This window comes from Myotis lucifugus, unplaced genomic scaffold (assembly GCF_000147115.1).
Source record: "Myotis lucifugus unplaced genomic scaffold, Myoluc2.0 scaffold_256, whole genome shotgun sequence".
NCBI classification, from domain to species: domain Eukaryota; kingdom Metazoa; phylum Chordata; class Mammalia; order Chiroptera; family Vespertilionidae; genus Myotis; species Myotis lucifugus.
Genome location: NW_005871304.1, coordinates 1,253,754 through 1,277,967, shown reverse-complemented (window position 1 = coordinate 1,277,967; position 24,214 = coordinate 1,253,754). Strand labels below are relative to the sequence as shown.

At 38.5% G+C, this 24,214-nt stretch overlaps 1 protein-coding gene across 2 annotated transcripts in view; it reads left to right on the top strand.

Annotated features, from left to right (window-relative positions):
- The window catches only part of NAA25 (N(alpha)-acetyltransferase 25, NatB auxiliary subunit), a 61,233-nt gene that overhangs the window by 24,684 nt on the left and 12,335 nt on the right, over positions 1-24,214 (top strand). The window contains exons 10-19 of one of the 2 annotated variants that reach the window (XM_006099042.3): positions 209-378; positions 2,339-2,451; positions 5,531-5,738; positions 6,554-6,643; positions 12,656-12,836; positions 13,525-13,624; positions 18,093-18,244; positions 19,465-19,590; positions 21,919-22,162; positions 23,995-24,118. In XM_006099042.3, coding sequence (XP_006099104.1) covers positions 209-378; positions 2,339-2,451; positions 5,531-5,738; positions 6,554-6,643; positions 12,656-12,836; positions 13,525-13,624; positions 18,093-18,244; positions 19,465-19,590; positions 21,919-22,162; positions 23,995-24,118 — 1,508 coding nt within the window. The remainder of the gene's footprint in view (positions 1-208; positions 379-2,338; positions 2,452-5,530; positions 5,739-6,553; positions 6,644-12,655; positions 12,837-13,524; positions 13,625-18,092; positions 18,245-19,464; positions 19,591-21,918; positions 22,163-23,994; positions 24,119-24,214) is intronic. The other variant, XM_014464606.2, reaches the window with a different exon arrangement.

Sequence of the window (24,214 nt, the reverse complement as noted above, 5' to 3'; positions counted from 1 at the left end):
CCCAACCAGCCCATCCCATTGCCCTCTATCGAGGCGGGCCAGCCAGACCCCACCCATGCACAAATTCGTGCACCGGGCCTCTAGTTGTTTTATAATTATCAAAATGCTTTATCTTATTTTTTTATTTGTTTCTTCAAATCAGTTTTGCTTTAACTTTTGGAATGGACAGTAGAGGCACAAAATACCTTTTTCGTGTGTTTATACCCAGCTCTTTAGAAGGAGAAGTACATTATTCTGCAGAAGAAGCTGTGAAGTTTATAGAAGATCGGATAACAGAAGAATCTAAAAGTTCTCGTCATCTTCGAGGACCACATCTAGCTAAACTGGAGCTGATTAGACGTTTACGACGTCAAGGTTTTAATGATGAGTACAAACTAGGTAAGAAACTGTAGTGATACTTGGGAATCCTGGAGACAGTACAGGGAAGCCCTTAATACCCAAGTGCAGTATTCATTTATCTGAAGCCTACAATAACAGAGTCATGTGTAGGAAGCAAATGTCTCCATAACCTGAAAATATTTACTAATGAATGGATCACTTATAAAATTAGCCCTCAATCTCTCTCTTATCCATCAGAGTCTTTGTCAGACATTTTCTTTTTCTTTTTGCTGATCCAACAATAATATCAAAATCAATTTCAAAGTAAAATAACCAGTTTCATAAAAGTTTCAGAATTTCTTGAAGTGGATGAAAGTTTTATTGAAAATCTGCTCCCAGCTCTTACATTGATGAAAGACTGTCTAGCAGAGTTAGGGCAATTAACGAAGATAAAGTTTATAAGGATAATAATGTGGGAGAAAATAAGTATTTGGATAGTGAAGCATTAAGAGAGGCCTTCAGGAACTTTGATGAAGCATTTAGATGTTTTTATAAAATGAATGTTTTAGCTTATTGCACAAGAAGTGAAGGGTGTCATATTGTGTTAGTTTATAATTTTGTTGGAAAAATGGCATTCCTTCTCCCCCAAAACAGTAATTCTTTGTTAATACTAAGTGTTAGCTTATAATAATAATGCCCTAAATTTTGTTATGTTTAAGATAATAAGCTTTTAACATTTTTCAATTTCATTTTTTAAGTTCCAAAGAAAGCTTTTTCCTCCATTTATTGTTATGGAAATTTTGTTCTCAGTGGAATTTTATAAACTTTAAGAGGGATTTTTTTAGGGACCAGTTGTCCTGGGATGATGAGCACTTATAATACCTAAAACCTGTCCTAGAATATCTTTCTTCATTTTAATCATCTAATTAATGTTCTTTGTAGCTCCTTCTGAAATGAACTGTGAACTTCTCTCTGTCATTCCCTATGTAGATTACTCACAATCAATTTTGAATTCCATGTTCACTTCTTTCTTGCGTCTACCTCAATAATCTGTGTATGTTAGTTCCAGAATTGCAAATGAAAATTTTTGCATGACCTGTAGTAAGATATTATTAAAATAGATTCCAGGTAATTGTTTTCTCTACAAAGCTGGATATAAAAGTCTTTGGATTTGCTTTGACAGTTAATATATTTATCTTCTATCTTTCTCTTCCTTATTGCCAGCCCACATCTTATAGATTAGTGAATTTGTCGAATTTGTCTAGTCTCCACAATAAAAAAACTTTTTTTTTTTCTTTTACCAGACCAGTGAGTGATTTTCAGTCTCTGAATCACAGAGTCCTGTGAAAATTGGTTAGAGGGACCTCTGTTCCCAAACACATGTGAATAGGAACTGGGACCTAAAATCTTACACAACTCCTTGGTTAGAATCTCTGCTTCTTAAACCTCGTTCAATTTGAGAACATTTTATTTTTTATTTTTTGTTTTTAATTTGAGGAAAAAATAAAACGAACTGGTAGCTTTCTGCATTTCCAGGTTTAAATTTTTAATAGTGGGTGATCTTGCTGGAGTTATTGGCCTGAGGTTCTTCCCATTTATTTTCTCTTCTGTTGGTGTGGCTATTAACCAACATTACCTTTCATTTAATTAACATGTATTTGATACTGCAGTAGTTCAGGAACTGTTGTAGAGAAGCATGTTTGTTTAATGTTTGCATGTAAACTGAACTCTTTAAACTTTGATGAAAACTTTTTAACTGTTTAAATTTTAATTGAATGAAAAGCTTCACATTTCCTAAGTATTAGTAGGTAAACTGAATGTAAGATTCTACTCCTTTTAAAAGTATTTTTTTATTTTTAACTATCAAGCCGCAGGCCAGCCCTCATTGTTATTCTCATTCACTCTCACTCAAGCATTCAAACAAAATTTTAATTTAAAGATTTTTCAAATCAGACCTTTACTTTAATTAGAAATTGCTTCAGTCCAGAATAACTTTGTGGTTTTTATTTTTCTCTCTTAGGTGACCCAGAAGAATTAATGTTTCAGTATTTTAAAAAGTTTGGGGATAAACCTTGCTGTTTTACAGACCTCAAGGTGTTTGTTGATCTCCTGCCTGCTGCACAGTGTACAAAAGTAAGTGCTATTCGGAATTCTTTTGGGTGCCTGTATTTGTTGTAACTAGGTTAAGTGTTTGGGTTTCCTTTCTAAAATGTGAGAGAGTGGTGAACATGAGATATCAAGATAACTGCTCTATCAAGCCAAGTACTTCTAGGGGCTATCAGATTAAAGGCATGATTTCTTGTTAAGTTAAGCCACAATGAGAATAACCCCTTTGTAGATAATTAGATTCTCCTTTTTTGTTTTTATGTGTGTGTTTTTGAGATAATTGTAGGTTTATATGCAGTTATAAGAGAAATAATACAGAGAACACTGTATACCCACCACCCATTTTGCTCTATGCTAACATAGTGCATAATTATAGTATAATAGCATAATTAGGAAATTGATATTGATACAATCCACTGACCTTATTTGAATTTCCCCAGTTTTGTATGCATTCATTTGTGAGTGTGGTGTTTTTTGTTTGTTTGTTTATTTTTTTTGGTTTATTTTTATTGATTTCAGAGAGGAAGGATAGAGGGAGAGAGAGATAGAAACATCAATGATGAAAGAGAATCATTGATCGGTTGCCTCCTGCATGCCCCCTACTGGGGATGGAGCCCGCAAACCAGTCCGCAGGCCAACGCTCTATCCATTGAGCCAAACCAGCTAGGGCTGTTTTTTTGTTCTTAGGGCAGTATGTAATACATGTGGGTTATGTGACCACCACCACCATCAAGATACAGAGCAGTTCACTATCCGGATCCATGTGCTACTCTTTTTTACCCCCAGCCACCTCCCTGCACCTCCCCCTTTCCTCACCCCTACCCTCTGGCAACAACTAATGTTTTCTATTTCTACAATTTTGTCATTTTAAGAATTTTATATAATGGAATCATATTATGTATAACCTTTTGAGATTGGCTTTTTTCACTCAGCATAATACCCTGGAGATTCATGCATTTGTTACATGTATCAATAGTTCATTCCTTTTTATTGCAGAATAGTATTCCACGTTACTTACTTTCTCATATTTGAAAGCTCTCTTGTAGGAAAGGGATGAGAACCAGTACTAAACCTCTCTCTTCCACTCAGCAAGTTGTTACAGGGAATTCAGAATTTAGTGAGAAAAAGATCTTTTTAGTAGCCAGAATTCTCTAAAAATAGTGTTTGAATTTCATGTTACTGGAGGGATTTATTAGTAAACAGACTATGAAACCATGTGGGAGAGATTCATTCAGTGTTTGTAGCACTTACAATGTGCTAAGGGCTAAGCTAGGGAACAACTGATCATGTCTTATAGTGCTTACCATCTTGTAAGTTGAAGCATCAAATGATGAGGATGCATTAGAGGAACACTTATATTGTCATCAACTGAGATTCATAAAGGTTTGCCAGTATGAATCTGGTACCAGCCCCTCTGCTTTGCTGGTATGTTTGAAAACCCTAGGTCAGTGGTCGGCAAACTGCGGCTCGCGAGCCACATGCGGCTCTTTGGCCCATTGAGTGTGGCTCTTCCACAAAATTCCATGTGCGGGTGTGCACATACAGTGCGATTGAAACTTCGTGGCCCATGCGCAGAAGTCGGTATTTTGTGGAAGAGCCACACTCAAGGGGCCAAAGAGCCTCATGTGGCTTGCGAGCTGCAGTTTGCCGACCACTGCCCTAGGTCATCTCACAGGATCTCATCATAGTGATGTAGTAAGAGGAACCCTCTAGAAATGCTGGAATACTAGCAATGATAAAGCAGTCATTGTTCTGTGATACAAAGGATTTAAAGCTGCTGCAATGAGTTGTGTAGTTCTATGTAAATTTTTCATTGAGAGGGGTAATTTTGCTGCCACAACCTTTTAAATGTGGGATTCTGCTGCTCAGCAGTTTGTAAAAGGATTGCAAAGTGCCCTGTAAGGTTCAAACTGAGAACTGTTGTCCCAATGAATTAGGAGCCAAATTCTTTTAAAATGGGACTAACCTCTAATTGAAGAAAAAAAAATAGCATATAGTCAAAGTTGTTAGAATGTGTAATATATTTTATTATTTTATTCATTTTTATTGCTCATAATTATATTCACATACATACATAATCTATATATACCTGAGGCCTAGTGCACGAAATTTTTGCACGGGGGGGGGGGGGGGGGGGTGTTCCCCTCAACCTGGCCTTTGCCCTCTCGCAGTCCGGGAGCCTTCAGGAGATGTCCAACTGCTGGTGGGGAGCGGGCCTAAGCCAGCAGTCGGACATCCTTAGCACTGCCAGAGAGGTAGGAGAGGCTCCCACCACTGCCTGCTGCGCTCGCCAGCTGTGAGCCCGGCTTCTGCCTTCTGGCTTCTGGCTGAGTGGGCGCTCCCCTGTGGGAGCACACCACCAGGGGCAGGTCCTGTGTTGAGCATCTACCCCCCCCCCTTGTGGTCAGTGCATGTCATAGCTACCGGTCATTCTGCCGTTCGGTCTATTTGCATATTAACCTTTATTATATAGGATAAAAGCCAAGCGACCGAAACACCAGAATGACTGGAATGACCAGTCGCTATGATGCGCACTGCAGTGGCCATCCAGCCTGATTGGGGCCCCGATTGGCCCCCCCAACCTCCTGTGGCCCCTCTCCCCAGCTGGCCTTGCCCCCGATCACCCCCCCCCCTCCCCCGATTGCACTCCCCCCATCAGGGGCAGGGCTGGCCAATCTCTCACATCCTCTCTCCCCTGCTGCCCAGCCTGATGGGCCCCCATCAGGGCGGGCTGGCCGGACCCTACCCGTGCACGAATTTGTGCACCAGGCCTCTAGTCTGTATATAACTTTATAGGTGTGGGGTGTATGTACATTATATTTAAATATATAATTATTTAGATACCTGATAAAATTAAACATTGACTTTAACTTTAAAATATAATTAACATTATCAATATATCAAATAAAACAATGTATATTTTATTTCATTACTCTATCTTAATAAAATATGGTTTGGTGAATAAAAAATGATATTGTAAAAGGGTTTTAATTTTTATTTTTTCTTGATTGACGTCTTTTTCTAGACCATTTCAGTATTTTTTAATTACGGCCTACTGAAAACTAGATCTGTTTTGAGACCTGTCCTTTTTTTTTCCACTCTGCAGTTTATTAATCAGTTACTTGGAGTTGTTCCTTTGTCGACACCAACAGAGGATAAGCTGGCACTGCCTGCTGACATCAGAGCTCTGCAGCAGCATTTGTGTGTGGTGCAGCTGACGAGGTTACTAGGCTTGTACCACACGATGGATAAAAATCAGAAATTGAGTGTGGTCCGAGAACTGATGTTAAGATACCAGCATGGACTAGAATTTGGTGAGCAACCTTTCAAAATGTGCAGTTGTTCTCTGATATGCCAAGACTTAGAAGTTAGTTTTGTTTTGTTTTGAATCACAGCATCCTGTTTTAATGAGATTGGCAAGGAGAATATTTTGATGCACACTGCAGTGCAAAGCCTTTGTAAAGCTTGGAGTTTTATTATTATTATTTTCTTCCACATTTCATTTCTTAAAACTTGAAGTGCAGTCGGCACATAGTATTAAACAAGCTTGGAGTATTAACTAATTATATTGTCCATATTCTTCCCGATCTGGTGAGCTATCACATTGGGCTCATATGAATTGCATAGTTTATGATAATTGTCACGTTTTCTGCTTATATGCCTACATAAGTGAACAAAAGGAATGTTGTAAATTGTGAGGTATTTAGAAGTAGAAGATCTTCAGATTGCTAGGTATATGTGATAAAATATCTGATTAGATGATATCAGTATTTCTTTAACAGCCTTCTAAAAATTTAGGTGAAGTAATGAGCATAACATGGCTTCAGTTATACATGGCCGTGGCTTCTGTGCTTCACCTAAAGCCTTTCAAATCTTGCTGCTTTCCCTGTTGGACCATTTTGGATACCATCTCTGTTCTGGAACCCTTCTGTTCCAGCTGAGTCTAGTCTCATCATTTGAATCCTTTGGTTCATGGCTTATATTTTCTTTTGATATTTACCCTGTTCTTTTTATTTCCTTTCCCACCTCTCTCCTCTCCTTCTTATCACTGTTCCTGCTCTAAAAAACTTCTTTGGAGCAGTAATAGTTAAATAATGTTAAATACAGATGATTTTTCCCCCCCCTGTAGGGAAATCCTGTTTGAAAACCGAATTGCAGTTTTCAGACTATTACTGCCTCCTTGCTGTCCATGTGCTTATTGATATATGGAGAGAAACAGGTAAGGAGCAATCATTTCATTTTGATACTACTCTTTTTTTAATTGACTATAAATCCATGGACTAATTACATAATCCAAAAATTTGATTTATGCTTTTAGATTTTTCTTTCTTGCCCTTCTCCAGGGTGCTTCTAGAAGAACCTAAGTCTCCACGCATCTCCCTCCCTGCAATCAGGAAAATCTTAAATCAGTGGATATCTGTTCTTTTTAAAAATATTTATGAATAGTGAGTAATGACTGTAGAGAACTTATGACAAAGCTACAATAATTAAAATACAGAGAAACTGATTTAGAGATGGATGTATAGGCCCATGGAATGGAATAGCCCCTTTACTCACTTAAAAAAATTATATATAGCAAAATGATCAGTTCCTTTCCATGTTTGCTTTTATATTCTGCCTAATTCTAATAAAAAAATTAAGACATTTTTTCTTGTAAAAAAATTATATACAGGAAAATGCACTCTTTTTGGAATACAGTTCTGGTTAGCCCATTTAAGACAAAAATATAATATATGGTAAAGGATGATTCAGCGAATGGCATTAAGATTGCCTTTTCTTTTTTCTTTTTAATATATTTTTTATTGATTTCAGAGAGGAAAGGAGAGGGAGAGAAAGATAGAAACATCAGTGATGAGAGAGATTCATTGATCAGCTGCCTCCTGCACGCCCCCTACTGGCGATCAAGCCTGTAACCCGGGCATGTGCCCTTAACTGGAATCAAACCGGGCACCCTTCAGTCTGCAGGCCAACACTCTATCCACTGAGCCAAACCAGCTTGGTCTGAGATTGCCTTTTCTTTAGGTTGCCTCCCCCTAACATTTTCTTTTATTAGCAGTTTTTAGGAAAAAATAACTTCAGATACTATTGCATATTATTTACTAGAATAAACAAAGGGCTGGGGAGGGAGTGGTGTGCAAGATAGACACAACCCCTGCCCTCGTGGATCATTTCACAAAGTACTCAGTTTTGATACTGTTATCCTCATGCTTAAAATTCTCCAGAGGTGCCATATTTTCCTGAGGATAAAGGCCAGCCTTTTCAGGGTAATTTACAATGCCTTTTTAAAATCCAGCTTCTGCCTGCATCTCCAGATTCTTATGTACGTACAGTCCTGAATCTACTGGGGTTTTTTTTGAACATTGTATTGCCTCTCTTAGAAAAAACTTTCTTACCTCCTTCCTCTAACTTCTACTCAAACAATACTTCTGACAAGATGGTCTTTATTTCACTCCCTCCCTCACTGTGGATTTCATGCCTCTTCTGAACTTTTTATAGGACATTATATGTACCCATATAATAGTATTTGTTACACTGTATTATACTGGGATTGAAGGTTAAATCATTTTTATTAGAGTATTTGTTATCTAAACCCCAGATTCATGAGGTTGCATAGGGCTGTAAAAGTCACCCTAATGTAAAAATCATTGATGAACTATTTACTTAGCAAATTTGTCCCTGCTCGAATACCTTGCCCCACTTACCTCTAACATGCAGTCTTGCTCATACTGACTATGGCTTTGTTAATTTCTTTCTTTTTTTTTTTTTATAAATATATATTTTTTAAAATTTTTAAATATATTTTATTGATTTTTACAGAGAAGAAGGGAGGGGGATAGAGAGAGAGAAACATCGATCAGCTGCCTCCTGCACGCCCCCCCAGTGGGGATGTGCCCGCAACCAAGGTACATGCCCTTGACTGGAATCGAACCTGGGACCCTTCAGTCCGCAGGTCGACGCTCTATCCACTGAGCCAAACCGGTTCGGCAAGGCTTTGTTAATTTCTTGTTTTTTTTAAGCAAAGATATCTGGCCATCTAATAGTAACAGCTAACATTTGTTGGTCATCAGGCACTTAAAATATTACACATGAATTAGCTAATATAAACCTCAAAATAATGCAGTTAAGGTTGTTACAGTTTTACAGATGCGGGAATTACGGGGCAGAGAGAAATAGGTTAGTTGTCCAAAGTCATTCAGTGCAAGTGCATGGGAAATTGCAGATATTATAAAGATACAAGTTTTTAAAAAATATATTTTTATTAATTTCATAGAGGAAGAGAGAGAGAGAAAGAGATAGATGAGAGATAGAAACATCAATGATGAGAGAGAATCATTGATTGGCTGCCTCCTGCATGCCCCCTACTGTGGATTGGGCCTGCAACCTGGGCATGTGCCCCTGACTAGAATCGAACCCAGGACCCTTCAGTCCACAGGCCGATGCTCTATCCACTGAGCAAAACCAGCTAGGGCCAAGTTTTTTTTTAAAGTCAGTGAAAGTGATGTTGAAGTGCTCCAATCATAGGTATAGTCATTATTCATGGAGGATCTGGCAGAAAATTGAAATTTATAGAAAATTGGTAAGGATGTTGAAAAAGACTGATTTGAATATGAAAGGACTTAAGAAGATTGCTTTAGGAAATTGGTGATGCTCTCAAATGTTTTTGCAAAATGACATTTCTTTATAGTTATGCTGCAAAAATAAAAGGGGCAGTGAAGAATGTCATTTCCCCCTCCGTTTTATTGAGATATAATTGATACATTATATTACTTTAAGGTATACAGTATGATGATTTGACATATGTATAGATTGTGAAATGATTACCACAATAAGTTTAGTTAACATCTATCCCACACAGCTATAAAATTTTTCTTACTAAGTCTACTCTCTTAGCAACTTTCAAATGTACGATACAGTATTAACTATAATTACCATGCTGTACATTATGTCCCCAGATATTATGTCATTTTGTTATATTATAAAATTTTGTTAGAAAAATTTTGTCCCTCAAAAAAACCTCATCAGTCTTTGATGCTCTTGTTGATTTGGTAAGAATTTGTGTACAGTTGTAGTTATATCCTAAAATTTGCAAAATAAAATGATACATGTTTTTATAATATTTGGTTCAATAGTTCAGAAAGAAGTATGAATTAAATCTTTTTTTTTTTTTTTGCTATTTACTTTGAAATTTTGTTTCTATTTTAAAGAGATCTTTAAGAAGATTTTTTCCCCCCTGATACTAGTTAACCTTGAACAGCTAGAATTTCTTAAAATTTTCTGTTCTCTATAATTGTTCAACTCTTTTTTTTTTTATTGGAGTAATTCGTTTTTAAATATATATATACTAGAGGACTGGTGCATGAAATTCATGCACTCGGGGGGTAGGGGTCCCTCAGCCCGGCCTACGCCCTCTCTCTCACAGTCCGGGGGCCCTCGGGGGATGTCTGACTGATGGCTTAGGAGAGTGGTCCTAAGCCAGCAGTTGGACATCTTTAGCACTGCCATGGAGGCAGGAGAGGCTCCTGCCATCGCCGCTGTGCTTGCTAACCCTGAGCCCGGCTCAGGGCTTCTGCGTTGAGTGTCTGCCCCCTGGTGGTCAGTCTGTGTCATAGTGACTGGTCGTTCCGCCGTTCAGTCAATTTGCATATTAGCCTTTTATTATATAGGATATTGATTTCAGAGAGGAAGGGAGAGGGAGAGATAGATAGAAACATCAATGATGAGAATCATTAATCGGCTGCTTCCTGCACATCCCCTATTGGGGATCGAGCCCAAAACCCAGGCAAGTGATCTTGACCGGACTCAAACTCAGGACCCTTCAGTCCACAGGCCGACACTCTATCCACTGAGCCAAACCGGCTAGGGCTTAACTCTCTTTTTTATTCAGTTCTGAGCCTCTTGAGGCTAGGAACCACTCATGACTCTTATCTTCAGGTTGTATATCTAGTGTTGCTCAAATGTAGGCCAGGGAATGTTTATAATCATAAATAAAATTATGATTATAAACACCAGGTAGCAACATGGGAAAACACAAGTAAAAGAGCAGAATGCAAAATTGGATGTATGCTATGACTACTACTGTGTAAAGTAATTAAAGTTCAGAAGCATTATATTAAAATCCTAATGGTAGTTTAAGTAGATTATGTGTAGTTTGCATAGTTTGGGTAGGATTATAGATATTTATCTAGAGCTTCAATTTTTTATTATCTTGTTTCTTTTTTCTTGGAAAAAAAGCATATACTATATAATTTTAAAAGCTTAATAGATAGAGCTTTTACTTTAGTTGTTTTTTTTGTTTTTTCCTGATTGTAAAAGTAGCATATAAAAATTTTGGAAAGCGGTTTATTTTAATCTCACTTTTCCTGCTTCCACAGACACTCTAAGACAGCGGTTCTCAACCTGTGGGTCACGACCCCTTTGGGGGTCGAACGACCCTTTCACAGGGGTCACCTAAGACCATCGGAAAACACATAAAATTACATATTGTTTTTGTGATTAAACACTATGCTTTAATTATGTTCAATTTGTAACAATGAAAATACATCCTGCATATCAGATATTTACATTACAATTCATAACAGTAGCAAAATTATAGTTATGAAGTAGCAACTAAAATAATTTTATGGTTGGGGGTCACCACAACATGAGGAACTGTATTAAAGGGTTGCGGCATTAGGAAGGTTGAGAACCACTGCTCTAAGATTTTGCACATTTCCTCTTTTCTTCCTCTGCATAATTTTTAGACTGAAGATGAACTCTTCATGCTAATTTGAATTTTCTATATGTGTCTTACTGATAATTATTACAAAGTATTTACCCCCCTGCCCTAACCAGTTTGGCTCAATGGACAGAGCATCGGTCTGCGGACTCAAGGGTCCCAGGTTCGATTCCAGTCAAGAGCATGTACCTTATGCAGGCACATACCCATTAGGGAGTGTGCAGGAGGCAGCTGATCAATGTTTCTCTCTTATCGATGTTTCTAACTCTCTATTCCTCTCCCTTCCTCTCTGTAAGAAATCAATAAAAATATATTTAAAACAAAACAAAACAAAACAAAAACCCCACAAAGTATTTACCCCTGTTGTTAAAAACTCTTCGTTAACATCAGGTGGCTGTATGATGTTTCCGTGAGTGGTTGTTACTGTAATTTATTCAATCACCCCCATTTATTAGTACAATGAATATTTTTGTAAATAAAGCTCTATCTGCATTTCATGTTATTTCTTTAGGTAGATTTTAAAATATATATATATATATATATATTTTTATTTCAGAGAGAAAAGGAGAGAAACATTGATTGGCTGCCTCCTGCACCCCACTCTGGGGATGGAGTCTGCAACCTGGGCAAGTGCCCTGACTGGGAATCGAACTGTGACCTCTTGGTTCATAGTTCGACGTTCAACCACTGAGCCATGCAGTCTGGGCTAGGTAGATTTTCTTTTATTTTTTAAAAGGATTCCTCTGTTTTTTTTTTTTTTAAATATATTTTTATTGATTTCAGAGAGTTAGGAAGAGGGAGAGAGAGATAGAAATATCAATGATGAGAGAGAATCATTGATCGGCTGCCTCCTGCACGGCCCCTACTGGGGACTGAGCCCTCAACCCGGACATGTGCCCTTGACCAGAACCAAACCTGGGACCCTTCAGTCTGAGGCTGACGCTCTATCCACGAAGCCAAACTGGCTAGGGCCAGGTAGATTCTTAAAAGAGAATTAACTTAATCTTTAATACTATAGTTACATGTGAACTTCTGAGTTTTGGTGGCTCAAAATGTGTATCACTTTATTTTGATTATGAATGAGCAATTTTTTTCAAATCTTATTTGATATCCTATTGGTAGAGTTACATATAAAAGAAAAAATGACGTTTAGAGAAAGCATCTGGGTCTTGTAGAGAAAATCCTGAACTGGGAAGGTTGGTGACACCAGTTCTTCTTCAAAGTTCGTCTCTTCTCGTAATCTAGGATTCCCTGAGATTCCATAACTTCCCTCTACAAGTCCTGGCAGCTTAAAAGTTTGTGTCAGTTTTACAGATGCATATTTAAGAATTGAGGTACCTATTCAGGGAAACCCCCTGTTTTGCTTATAGGTGTGTATCTAAAATTTCTTCTCTGCCATCTAAACTCATTCTTAGAATAATTAGGGGAGGTGATGATGTCAGCAAGTTTTTGTTTTCGAGAACCCTATATTTGCTGTCAAGATCTGTGGGTAACGCTATTATATTTTGGTTCTAGGTGACGAGACTGCTGTGTGGCAGGCCTTGACTTTGCTGGAAGAGGGATTAATCCATAGCCCTTCCAATGCTCAATTCAAATTGCTGCTTGTTCGAATCTACTGTATGCTGGGAGCATTTGAACCTGTGTTGGATCTGTACTCCAGCCTTGATGCTAAGCATATCCAGCATGATACCATTGGGTTGGTAGTATATACTCTGAATAATGAGCAGTCAGCTACACCAGTGTGGGGCTCTGATATATGAAACATTTTGATTTTAGCAGCAAAGCTGTTCCTGGTATTAAGCTTTTTAGATGAAATAATCACATATCATGACTCATTGAAAAACAGTAAGATTTATATTTGCCAGCATTATGTAGTAATGTTAAAAATTGCATAGTTTAGAAATGGTAAGAAAGTTTTTCTTAGAGACAACAAATGGCTATATACTTTGAACCCTTTTTCTTAGCATACATGGTTTTGAAATCTTTACTTTTGGCTTGGACTTGAGGTTGACACCTGTACTTCATTTGTTTTCCTCAGAGATTCTTTGAATTTGCGTTGGAATTATTCTTTGCGATGAATCTGGGTATTTTCTCTATTCCCTGTAGAGCTGTTTCAGGAAGATAGTATTCTGTTCTTTCATAATCTGTGCTCCATTAATTATCTGAGTATAAGAAAGCATGGCATTGAACTTTAGAGCTTCCCCAAAACTGAATTAACTTTGTTCTTTTTAAAAATTTGATTCTGTAAATTAGATTTCTGTTGCAAGATGTTTTAAATTTTCCATATGCTTAACTATTTCTCTGCCAAAATAATTTGAAGTATAGTATATGATATTATAGGTGGGTAAGTATAACATGTTTTTTTCTCTTTCCTTCCGACCTAGTTATCTTTTGACCCGATACGCTGAATCCCTAGGTCAGTATGCTGCTGCATCCCAATCCTGTAACTTCGCACTCAGGTTTTTCCACTCCAACCAGAAAGATGTAAGTGAAAAAAAAATTTTTTTTTTTATGGTCTTGCCTGTTGAATGCACATGATTCAGAGAGCATCTTCCTGTGTCACAGGTACACTTAAGGTGTACCTTGCTGTACTTGCAAGTGCCTGTATGCCATAGCTTACTGGCCAAGACTGATAGTTGAAGTTATTTGTGGTTGATAGAATCCATACAAAGGTGTTAAAACTGGGTATTAACAGAATAGGAAGTTTTATGCCTCTTAGGTCGGTCTTTTAATCTCTAAGAGACTTTTTCCAAGGACATGAGAAGCTGTGTAAGATTCTGCGATAGCAGCTGCTCTCTGTTACCTTGATTTATTTCTGAAGTCTATAACCACTGTGCTCTTTGTCAACAGCAAATGCACTTACGTTTTCTTAGAATTATAAAATTGACCAATTGAAGGTCATTTCGGCAATGAATAAGATAGAGCTTTTATGTGCCATAATGAAAGGATGGGATTTGCACCATATTTTTCATTGCAAGCAGACTTGGTCTCCACTTGTCAGTTAAGCAGTCGTTTTTGTGGAAAAGCCATATATATGGTTTCTACTCAGTTGACCAACTATGCAACACTACCCAGGAACATGTGTGAAGCTAAGGCATGTCTTCTAGGATGGTCACTGCTGACTGATTCTCATGTGCTTCCAAGACTCATCGCCTGGAATTAGGCCATTCCAGATATCTGCCCGTAGCTCTCCATTTTCTGGTCTAATAGCAACCAAGAAAACTGGGCCAGCAAGCTGGTTTCTGGGTTTCTTCATGACAAACACTCATGGGGATTTTAAAAAAATGGTTTGTAACTATAACAGCTTTGGCTAATCTATCTGCTATCTAATTCTTTAAGGGTGTAGTAAATAGAAGGGCAGGGCAGAAGCATTTCCGAATACTAGAATATAGGTTTGTTGTTCTCAGCTTGTAATAATTATGTCCTGACAAGTTTCAGGGCATGGCTTGAAGGACTGGTATGCTTCATTTACTGGCTTTTAAGCCCTATTTCCTCCCCTTTGACCTCTTTCCCCCACAGTTGTTGGTATCTCTGTTCAGACCTCATTTTGTGCCATAGCTCCTGACCAGAGAGAGAGTGAAGTAGGTATCAGCATTTGAACATATTGCTCAGAAGGTGCTGGCCTGGCTTAGAGGTCAGGGAGTATCTTTTGGACCTTGGATTTCTAAAATTTCTTAGCATGAGTGGGCAGTTATAAATCTCTTGAGTTTTCACTGTGCATTCAATTATCTGTGCTTTGCCTTCTGTTTTCAAGTAGTTTTACTAACACAAAAGAAAAAACTGTGTTCCTTAAATCTCATTCTAGCTTTCATTTCTATATTTTAAGGAAGAGGCTAATTAAACATTTGATTTACTGAAGAATTCTTTTCAAAGTTTTGTTTCTCAGATAGTTTTGAAGTGGGAGTTGGGGTAAATAAGGGGTTAGTTCAAGCCTGGTGGCTGGTTTTACTTGTTTCCAGTCATTTAACGTTCTTAAAGAGCCATGTTGTTCATGACTTGGCCAACAGAGATACATTATTTACCCTATAGTTAAGCTTTAATTATTCCCCCACAAAAATTGTGTCTGAAGAGTTGTTTTGAACACACACACCCAATAAAAGTATTGTAGTAGGGAAAGGAGATCCCCAGGAGCGATTAGAGAGGACATGTTGTCTCTAATGTGGCTTTTTGTATCTTTGGTGTTTTGCTGATGGCTGTATGTGGCAGGAGTGACAATTCATCTCAATGCTTGTAATGCTGAACCTGATAAAATTATAGTGTTTTATTGATCTGGAACTAGGATGTTCTACTTGACACATTTGTTTTTATTACTACTAACTGGGAAGACAGAGCTTACTTAATTATATTAGGTAAATAATCTTTGGGGATTCTGGAGGCAAAAGCAAACACAATATATCAAGGAAAACACACCTTAAACCTTAGTGCCTAGTCCCAGTCCCCAAATATGAAAATGGAGACTGGTGTGGACTGTTTCTTGTAGGAATTTGAGGCTGAGGAAGATCACGGTTGTAGTGTTGGTACTATATGTGTTAAATCTTCTGGTGTAGTATTAGAAATATCTCTCTGGAAACAAAAACTCTACGCTCTATATCTTTTATTCTTGGTAGTTTTTAGTGTCCCCATTTGGTGTTTCCTTGAGTGACTGATGTATTTCAATTCCCAACTAGCTCTTTGAAAGAACACTTTTACTCCTAAATGGAAAATCTGGTTTTCTGCTTTTTAAGGCTTTGTGCTGTGGAATCAAAAGTTATATTTGGAAGGTCTGCACAGAAATTTTCTCTCTGAGAAGGTGATTGTCTGTCGTCATTATTACTTGGGAATAGATTTTTACAATGTGAGAATTAGTGCTAGATTTTCATATCTTCATAAGTTACTTATATATTTATACTTTAAAAATTTCCCTTTAAAAGTCTTTATTTTAGGTATCCATAGAAATTATTATTCAGGGGTTTGATGTCCATGTATTATGCAAATTTTTAGTGACCAGGGTTCATTTCAGGAATCCGAATGGGATCTAAATAGCTTCAGTGGTTCATACATGAATAGAAATAGGTACGGACAACATTCTCTGATATTCAGAAGTCTTTAAAGTGCCGGTGGCTTCCAGTTTTGCCTGCAGTTCTAATGGCGGGGGGTGTCTTCAAATTGTAGTCCTTTCCCGGCTTTTGTCCTATTGGTAGCTGCTCGAGCCCTTTTCTAGTTCTGCAGTGACAGTTTACCGCAGCATTAAAGGAGGACTATCGTCAAAAGAGCAACTAGAGAACTAGAGTTACCTTCTCAGTTTGTTAAAGGACTACATTCCCTCTTTGTTGTCCCCTATTTTCTCTTTTTAAAGCTGTTGCCTTTTTCTAAAGTGGTAGTCCATGGACCACTTCAAATTAAAACTACTTCTACACTCAGTAAGGCTGGGTTCTTTCTTTTAAACATATCATATTTTGGATCTGTAATTGATAAATTTGATTGGAATCACCAAAGTCATATTTTATCCTGATTAATTTTTGGATCATATATTCCTAACCAGCTATTTTTTTTTTTCAACTTCTAAGTTCCTATTGCAAGGGCTGCTGGTAAACCTTGCTGTTTTCCAAGCCAAGTGGCCATCGGATAGGCATGTGTTTAGAGTGTCCTGGCCTCTTCCTATAGGGCCTATCACTGTCCTTTAATCAGGCTCAATTAGAAGGTACACTTGAGCTTTTTCAGATAGTCCTTCTTTAAACCTGCAGGATCACAAGTAATCTTTTTAATTTTCTTGTGTCCGTCCGTCTTTAATTTCTCCAGATACTGCAGGCAAACAGCTCGCCGAGGTGTCCCATGGGGGTTTAAAAGCCGCATCGAATGCAGTTGAATTAGCGCCCGTGGCGCAATCCCGCGGCCTGAAATGAACCCTGCGAGGCTGTGTATCAGAGGGTATGTTGTGAACTATTGGCCTATTTTCCTATTGGGCAGATAATTGGAACGTTATGTAGATGGGGGTAAAGCAGATTGAGGTTATGCCAAACAGACTGGAAAGGATCTAGAAAGGATTTTTTAGGGTAGACATCAGCTTTGAACTTCACACTTTCCTTGGTCCAAAGGGGTGCCCTCCTGACTTCTAATCCTGTTGGCATAGGTCCACCTATGAAATGTTCTTCCTTGAGATTTTGTTCTGTTGTGCCAGAATTTCTGTTGAGAATTCTTTATCTTGCCTCTGTTTACAATGTTTCATCTGTAAATGCGTATTAATCTAAATTAAAGCAGATGTGGTGAGTGTTGCCTTCACTTCTTGTTTATGTATTTTTCCAGCAAAGGTCTTAGGTAGTTTGGATGGACAAGTAGTCTGGTTCTTGAAGTCTTTCTGTTCTCAGAACAGATTATGACATGAGTTTTTTAGGTCTTTTGTTTGGTGCCTTATTTCTATCCTAATATAATACATGTCCTATGTTTGTGGTATTGTATTTAGAAATAAATAAAACCAAGCAGCAGCCTTTTTTTCTGAAGGAGAGTGATTTTTTGGGGGGTGGTGTTGGTAGGGTTGTTATATTATTCTAGTGTTTTGGAACCTTTGTATAAAACAGTTTGTCTTAGATGCAGAAAAACATGGCGTAATATCCCTTCCACAATGGCACAGACCAAATTTTTGACTGATTTGGTGTAACAAACCTCCAGTCCTGTTGAATTGAAAGACAAAATTGCTAATAAAAAGTTTGTATGGTGGCAGCAACAGCTGGGTATTACCAGTGGTAATATTAGTAAAGAAGACATTTGACTCTGGTATAGGAAAGAAGGAAAATAATGTTTTAAAAAGCCGATAGTCTACTTGGTGACCAAGGCCTTTAAAGAGTAGATTCAACATCTTACTTAATTTTAGTTTGAGGGTTTGTTGTGTTTTTTTTTTTAATTTTGGCTGGCAATGTTTGCCTTCATTGTCTGACCTGTGAAATATTTATACCAAGGTAATGTCTTTCCTTCCCAGACCTCAGAATATATTATTCAAGCTTACAAATATGGTGCATTTGAGAAGATCCCAGAGTTTATCGCTTTTAGGAACAGGCTGAATAATTCTCTTCATTTTGCACAAGTCCGTACTGAACGGATGTTGTTAGACCTTCTACTTGAAGCAAATATGTAAGTACTAGAGGCCCGGTGCATGAACTCATATATGAGTGGGGTCCCTCGGGGTGGCCTGTGGGGATCGGGCCCCTGCTTGCGCCCCCAGCCTCGCAGCCCTGCAGCCCCGCCTGGCACCCCGCCGTGGCCTGGTGCTCCACCATCACCTGCTCCACCATCCCGCCTGTGGGGTGAGGGTTGATCGATTGGGACCCCGTCCCGCCCCTGGCTCCTTCAGGGCCTGGGAGCTGTGCGGAGGGCCCCCCCCCCCCCCCAGCCCTGCAGTCTGTGGGGCGATCGGCGGGGTGATTGGGCCCCTGCTTGCACCCACCTTGGCCTGGCACCGCCTGCTCACCTGCTCTACCATCCTGCTGCAGTCCTGCTCTCATTGGGGCCCATTGGGGCTGGCAGCACCTCCACTGCTGCCAGCTCTGCATCGCCGACGTCTGCCATGTTCCACACCACCCCCTGGTGGTCAGAGCACATCATAGCGAGTGGTTGAACTCCCAGTCGAACAGTTTGCATATTAGGCTTTTATTATATAGAATTCCATAAGAACTACAAAGGAACTAAGGGATAAGATCAAATGCTGAGAGCCTTTAATGGACTCATGGGTGACATTAACAGGTTTAAGCTAAGGAAAAATGCGGGGGCGGGGAAAGGAGAAAATAGAAGGGGATGCAGGGAAGAAAGGTGAAGATAACTTGATATATGTCATGAGAATGAGAGAGTACTGCCAGCTTCCATACAGAAGCCATCTAGGCTCTGGGCAATATTGTGTTTATAAGGATCCCTGCACACACGGGATTTCAGGGATCCACTTTGTTTTGGTTGGGCTTCCAGACTCAGGCTGGCATGATCGGTGCTTGGTTCTCTTTCACCTTCTATGAGCCTTTACTACTTTTTAAAAAATATATATTTTTATCTACTTCAGAGAGGGAAGGAGAGTGAGAGATAGAAAAATCAATGAGAATCATTGATCGACTGCCTTCTGCACGCCCCCTACAGGGGATTGAACCCGAAATCCGGGCACGTGCCCTTGATTGGAATCGAACCCAGGACCTTTCAGTTCGCAGGTTGATGCTATATCCACTGAGCCAAACGAGCTAGGGCAAGCCTTTACTTCTTAATAGAAATCCTTCCCCCTTTCCTTGCTAATAAAACAAAGTCCTAGCTAATATGTTTTTATGGCTGGTTTATAACTTCAATAATACATAAATATATTTTATATACCACAGATCAATCAGCTTAGCAGAAAGTATAAAGTCGATGAATCTTCGGCCAGAAGAAGACGACATTCCATGGGAAGCCTTGCGAGACAACAGAGACTTAAATGTTTTCTTCAGCTGGGATCCAAAAGATAGGTAACTGGAAGTACCCCCCCCCCCCCCCAAGCAATTTATTTTTAAAGAATTAGAATGAATCTAAGAATTGGGTTTTTTTTAAACCTTTTTACACAAATATAATAACATGTTTATTGTAGGGATCAGAAAATATAGGTAAACCAAAGAAAGAAAATAAATCTCACCCCTATATTGGGATTAAAAGTTAGGTCCTTCACAGCATCTGTGCAAACAGACTCCAGATAGATTAAAGATTACGTTAAAACTTCTTAGAAATTCTAGAAGAAAATATAAAATAAAATAAAAATGGTTAGGGAAAGCCTTTCTTAGCATTACATCAAATCTGGAAACAAAAGATTTAACCTTTGCAAATATTAGCCCTCTATATAGAAGTAAATTTGTTAACAAGTTCTAAGGATATGTGGTAAGTTGGTAAGTTTCTTCATATATATATCAGCTTATCAGAAAGTATAAAATATATATATATGTGTGTGTGTACATATGTGTGTGTGTGTGTATATGTATGTATGTATGTATTTGTTAATCCTCACCTGAGGGTATTTTTTCCATTGAGTTTTTTTAGAGAGAGTGGAAGGGAGGGGGGAGGGGCAGAGAGAGAGAGGAGGGAGAGAGTATGAAACACCTATGTGAGACAGACACATCGATTGGCTGCTTCCTGCATGTACCCTGACTGAGGCCTGGGATAGAACCTGCAAACCACGACCCTCTGGTGTGTTGGCCAGTGCTTTAATCACTAGATCATGAAGATCAGGGCTCTTTATATATATTAATAGCCTTCATATATAGAGAGAACTAAGAAGAAGATAACTAAAAAACTAATTGGGTAAATGGCTTAACAGGAAATTCAAAGAAATGTATCTTACAGCAGTAAAAATATTTTTTTAAAATATATTTTATTGATTTTTTACAGAGAGGAAGGGAGAGGGATAGAGAGTTAGAAACATCGATGAGAGAGAAGCATCGATCAGCTGCCTCCTGCGCACTCCCTACTGGGGGTGTGCCTGCAACCAACGTACATGCCCTTGACTGGAATCGAACCCGGGACTCTTCAGTCCCCAGGCCAACGCTCCATCCAGTGAGCCAAACCGGCGAGGGCCAGCAGTAAAAATATTTTAACCTGTCAGATAAAGATAAAAAGGATTAATACTGTGCTCAGCAAGGTGGTGGGGAAAATCGTTTTTGTACGTTTACATGGAGGTGAAACTTTATATAACTTTCCCTAACCAGGAATTTTAGTGATGTGTATATGTATCAAGATTGAAAAATCCATATACTATTTAGTTCAGCAGATCTGCTTCTAGGAAAGTGGAACCTAAGGAAATAGGTTGTGCAGAGATATGTCTATGAGGTAGTTCTGAATATACTGTGACTTGGGGATTGCCAAGAACACATTTAGTGATTTGCAAGGACTCATGGGACTCAACATATCCTTGTTCTCACAGCTAAAGTTTATTATAATAAAAGGATACATGACAGGATCACCAAGGGAAAAACATACAGGTGGAATCTGGAGAATTCCATGAACAGACTTCCAATGTCCTCTCCCTCCTGGGAGGTGCCCTATCACACACGCTCCTTTCTCTAGCCACAGAAAATACAGTATTGAGTGTGCAATGTTTCTGCTTAAAGAAGCCCATTAGAGAGTTGGTGCCCAAGGTTTAGGTATGCTTTGTGTAGCATGGACCAACATTGTAGATTCCCAGAAGGAAAACAGGTGTTCACCATAAACAATAGGCTTATACAGTCTAGGCACAGTGAGCCACTCTTGTCATTTGGAGAATGGTTGGAGTACCAAGTTTCCGGACATCAGCCAAGAGCTACCCTTACAAGCAGGCTTTTCTAAATTAATAGCCTCAGGCTTGCTATGTTAATCTTTTCTACACATTCTATCATTAAAAGATGCAGTTTGGAAAATAGTATGAATACTGTGAACCTGTGTTATTTGCTTAAAATAAATTGTATAAGTACTTTTAGTTGCATACTTTTAGTACCCCTTATTGCAAAAATCTGAAATCTATAAGTTTGTTAATATGGTGGATGCTTGGTTATCAGGGCATTTTTCTTCTCCTTTTTACTTTTCTGTCATTTGAATTGTATTATCAGAAAAGTCTCAGTTAAGGGGAAAATAACCTGTTAGGTAGGTTGTCATTCCCGTTTATGGATACCTAAATGGGGACTTGGATGATTTTGGTTTGTCTAAGATCATTCAGCTAGTAAATGAAAGCTGGGACCACTCAAAGGCATCTTGTCTGATGAAAGTTAACTTTGAAAGATTTAAAGGCAACAAACACATTTAGTAAAAGGGATGGTTTGGGGATTTTTTTAAAGGGATGTTTCTGAAGAGCATAAGAAACTTTCCTTGGAGGAAGAGACCATGTGGTTAAGAATCCGTTCCTTAACATTGAGGCTGATCAGTGGACTCCCAAGTCTTAACCACCCTGTGGAACCAAAGAACTCGGAGAAGACCACTGAGAACGGTGTAGCCTCCAGGATTGATATTCTTCGTTTGCTCCTTCAACAGCTGGAGTTGGCCCTGGAGACAGGAAAGCGATTTATTGAGAAGGAAATTCAGGTATATACTATCGAAGCTTCAGTAATTTATGACTATCTTTTTAATAATATGAATTTGGGTGGGTGAATCGTAAGAAACAGAATTTTGTCCCAGTTTATGACATTTGTAGGAAAAAGGCAAATATTACAAACTTGGCGATTGTAGAGGCTGTCTCAATATCCAAACTGGAAAGTGAGGAAAAGCAAAATAGCTTTTTTTGGTGATAGTAAATTATTTTTTAATCCTTATCTGAGGACACATTCATTTATATTTAGAGAGAAGGGAGAAGAAGGGCAAGAGAGACAGAGACAGACAGACATTAATGTGAGAGAGAAATATCAATGGGTTGCCTGCCCTATGGACCCTGACCAAGGATAGACCCTGCCATCTAGTAGATACGTGCCCTGATCAGGAATCGAACCCTTTCAGTGTATGGGACAATGCCCCAACCAACTGAGCCACACTGGCCAGGGCTGTGATGGTAAATTTAAAAAATATATATTTTTATTGATTTCAGAGAGGAAGGGAGAGGGAGAAAGAGAGAAAAACATAAATGATGAGAGAGAATCATTGATTGGCTGCCTCCTGCACGATCCCTACTGGGGATCGAGCCTGCAATTCGGGAATGTGCCCTGACTGGGAATCAAACCCTAACCTTCTGGTTCATAGGTTGACGTTCAACCACTGAGCCACACTAGCCAGGCAGTGTGATGACACATTTTTAATAGCTATCTATTTTCTCTATAATGATGTAGTTGTTATCACAGTCCCCTTTTAGTCTTGGTTATGCTTTCCACAGGTATGGTTGGTTACCTGCAGTCAAACACAGTCTGAAAATATTAAATGGAAATTTCTAGAAATAAACAACTTATAAGTTTTAAATTGCTTGCTGTTTTGAGTAGCACACTCACACTGTCCTGCTCCATCCCGCTCCATCCTACCTGGAATGTGAATCATCCCTTTGTCCAGCATTTCCACACTGTGTACACTACCTGCCCTTCATTCACTTATAGCTGCCTTCGTTAACAGGGTATTGCACGGCTTGTTTTTAAGTCACCCTTATTTTACTTAATAGTCCCAAAGCACAGAGTAGTGATGCTGGCAATTTGGAAATGCCAAAGAGAAGCCATAAAGTGCTTCCTTTTAAGTGAAAAGATGAAAGTTCACAATTTAATAAGGAAAGAAAAAAAGTCCTATGCTGAGGTTGCTAAGATCTACAGTAAGAACCAATCTTCCATCCATAAAATTGTGAAGAAAAAAAAAAAGAAATTTGTGCTATTTTTCTGTTGCACCTCAAATTGCAAAAGTTATGTCCACAGTGTGTGGTAAGTGCTTAGTTAAGGTAGAAAAGGCTTAAATTTATGGGTGGAAGACATAAGCAAAATACATGTTTTTTTGTGTTGTTTTTTTAATGCAAAATGCATGTTTTGATTGCTGGCAATGTGTTGTTCCCAAAAGCACTGATCTTATACTAAGACTTAAGCAAGGAGTTCCTTAAAACAAGTGACCACATTCATTTAACTTTCATTGTTATATTGTTATAATTTTTCTATTTTATTTTAGTTATTAATCTCTTGTCTGACTTATAATTAAATTTTATCATAGGTATGTGTGTATAGGAAAAAAATAGTATATACAGGGTTTGATAGTATCCATAGTTTCAGGCATCCACTGGGGTCTTGGAATGTATTCCCTGTGGATAAAGAGGCGGGGGGTGGGTGGGTTATTATAGTTTGCTGATCAGTGGTTTGTAACTTAATCACTAAGATAGATTTTTATCCATTAGTTACAGCCATTTGTTTTCTTATTTTGTATGAATTTAAAGAACATCACTTTATTCCTTTCTTTTTCAGTATCCTTTCCTTGGTCCTGTGCCTACCAGAATGGGTGGATTCCTTAATTCTGGCTGTTCTCAGTGTCAGACCAGTTCTTTTTATCTTGTTTGTGATATTTATGAGCTGGATACCAATGGTTTAGGTAAGTGTATGTTTGCATGAGTCTATTTAGTGGGTCTTTGTCATTGCAACATTGCACTTAGTAAATGAGACAGAATATCTATAACTCACTATTTGG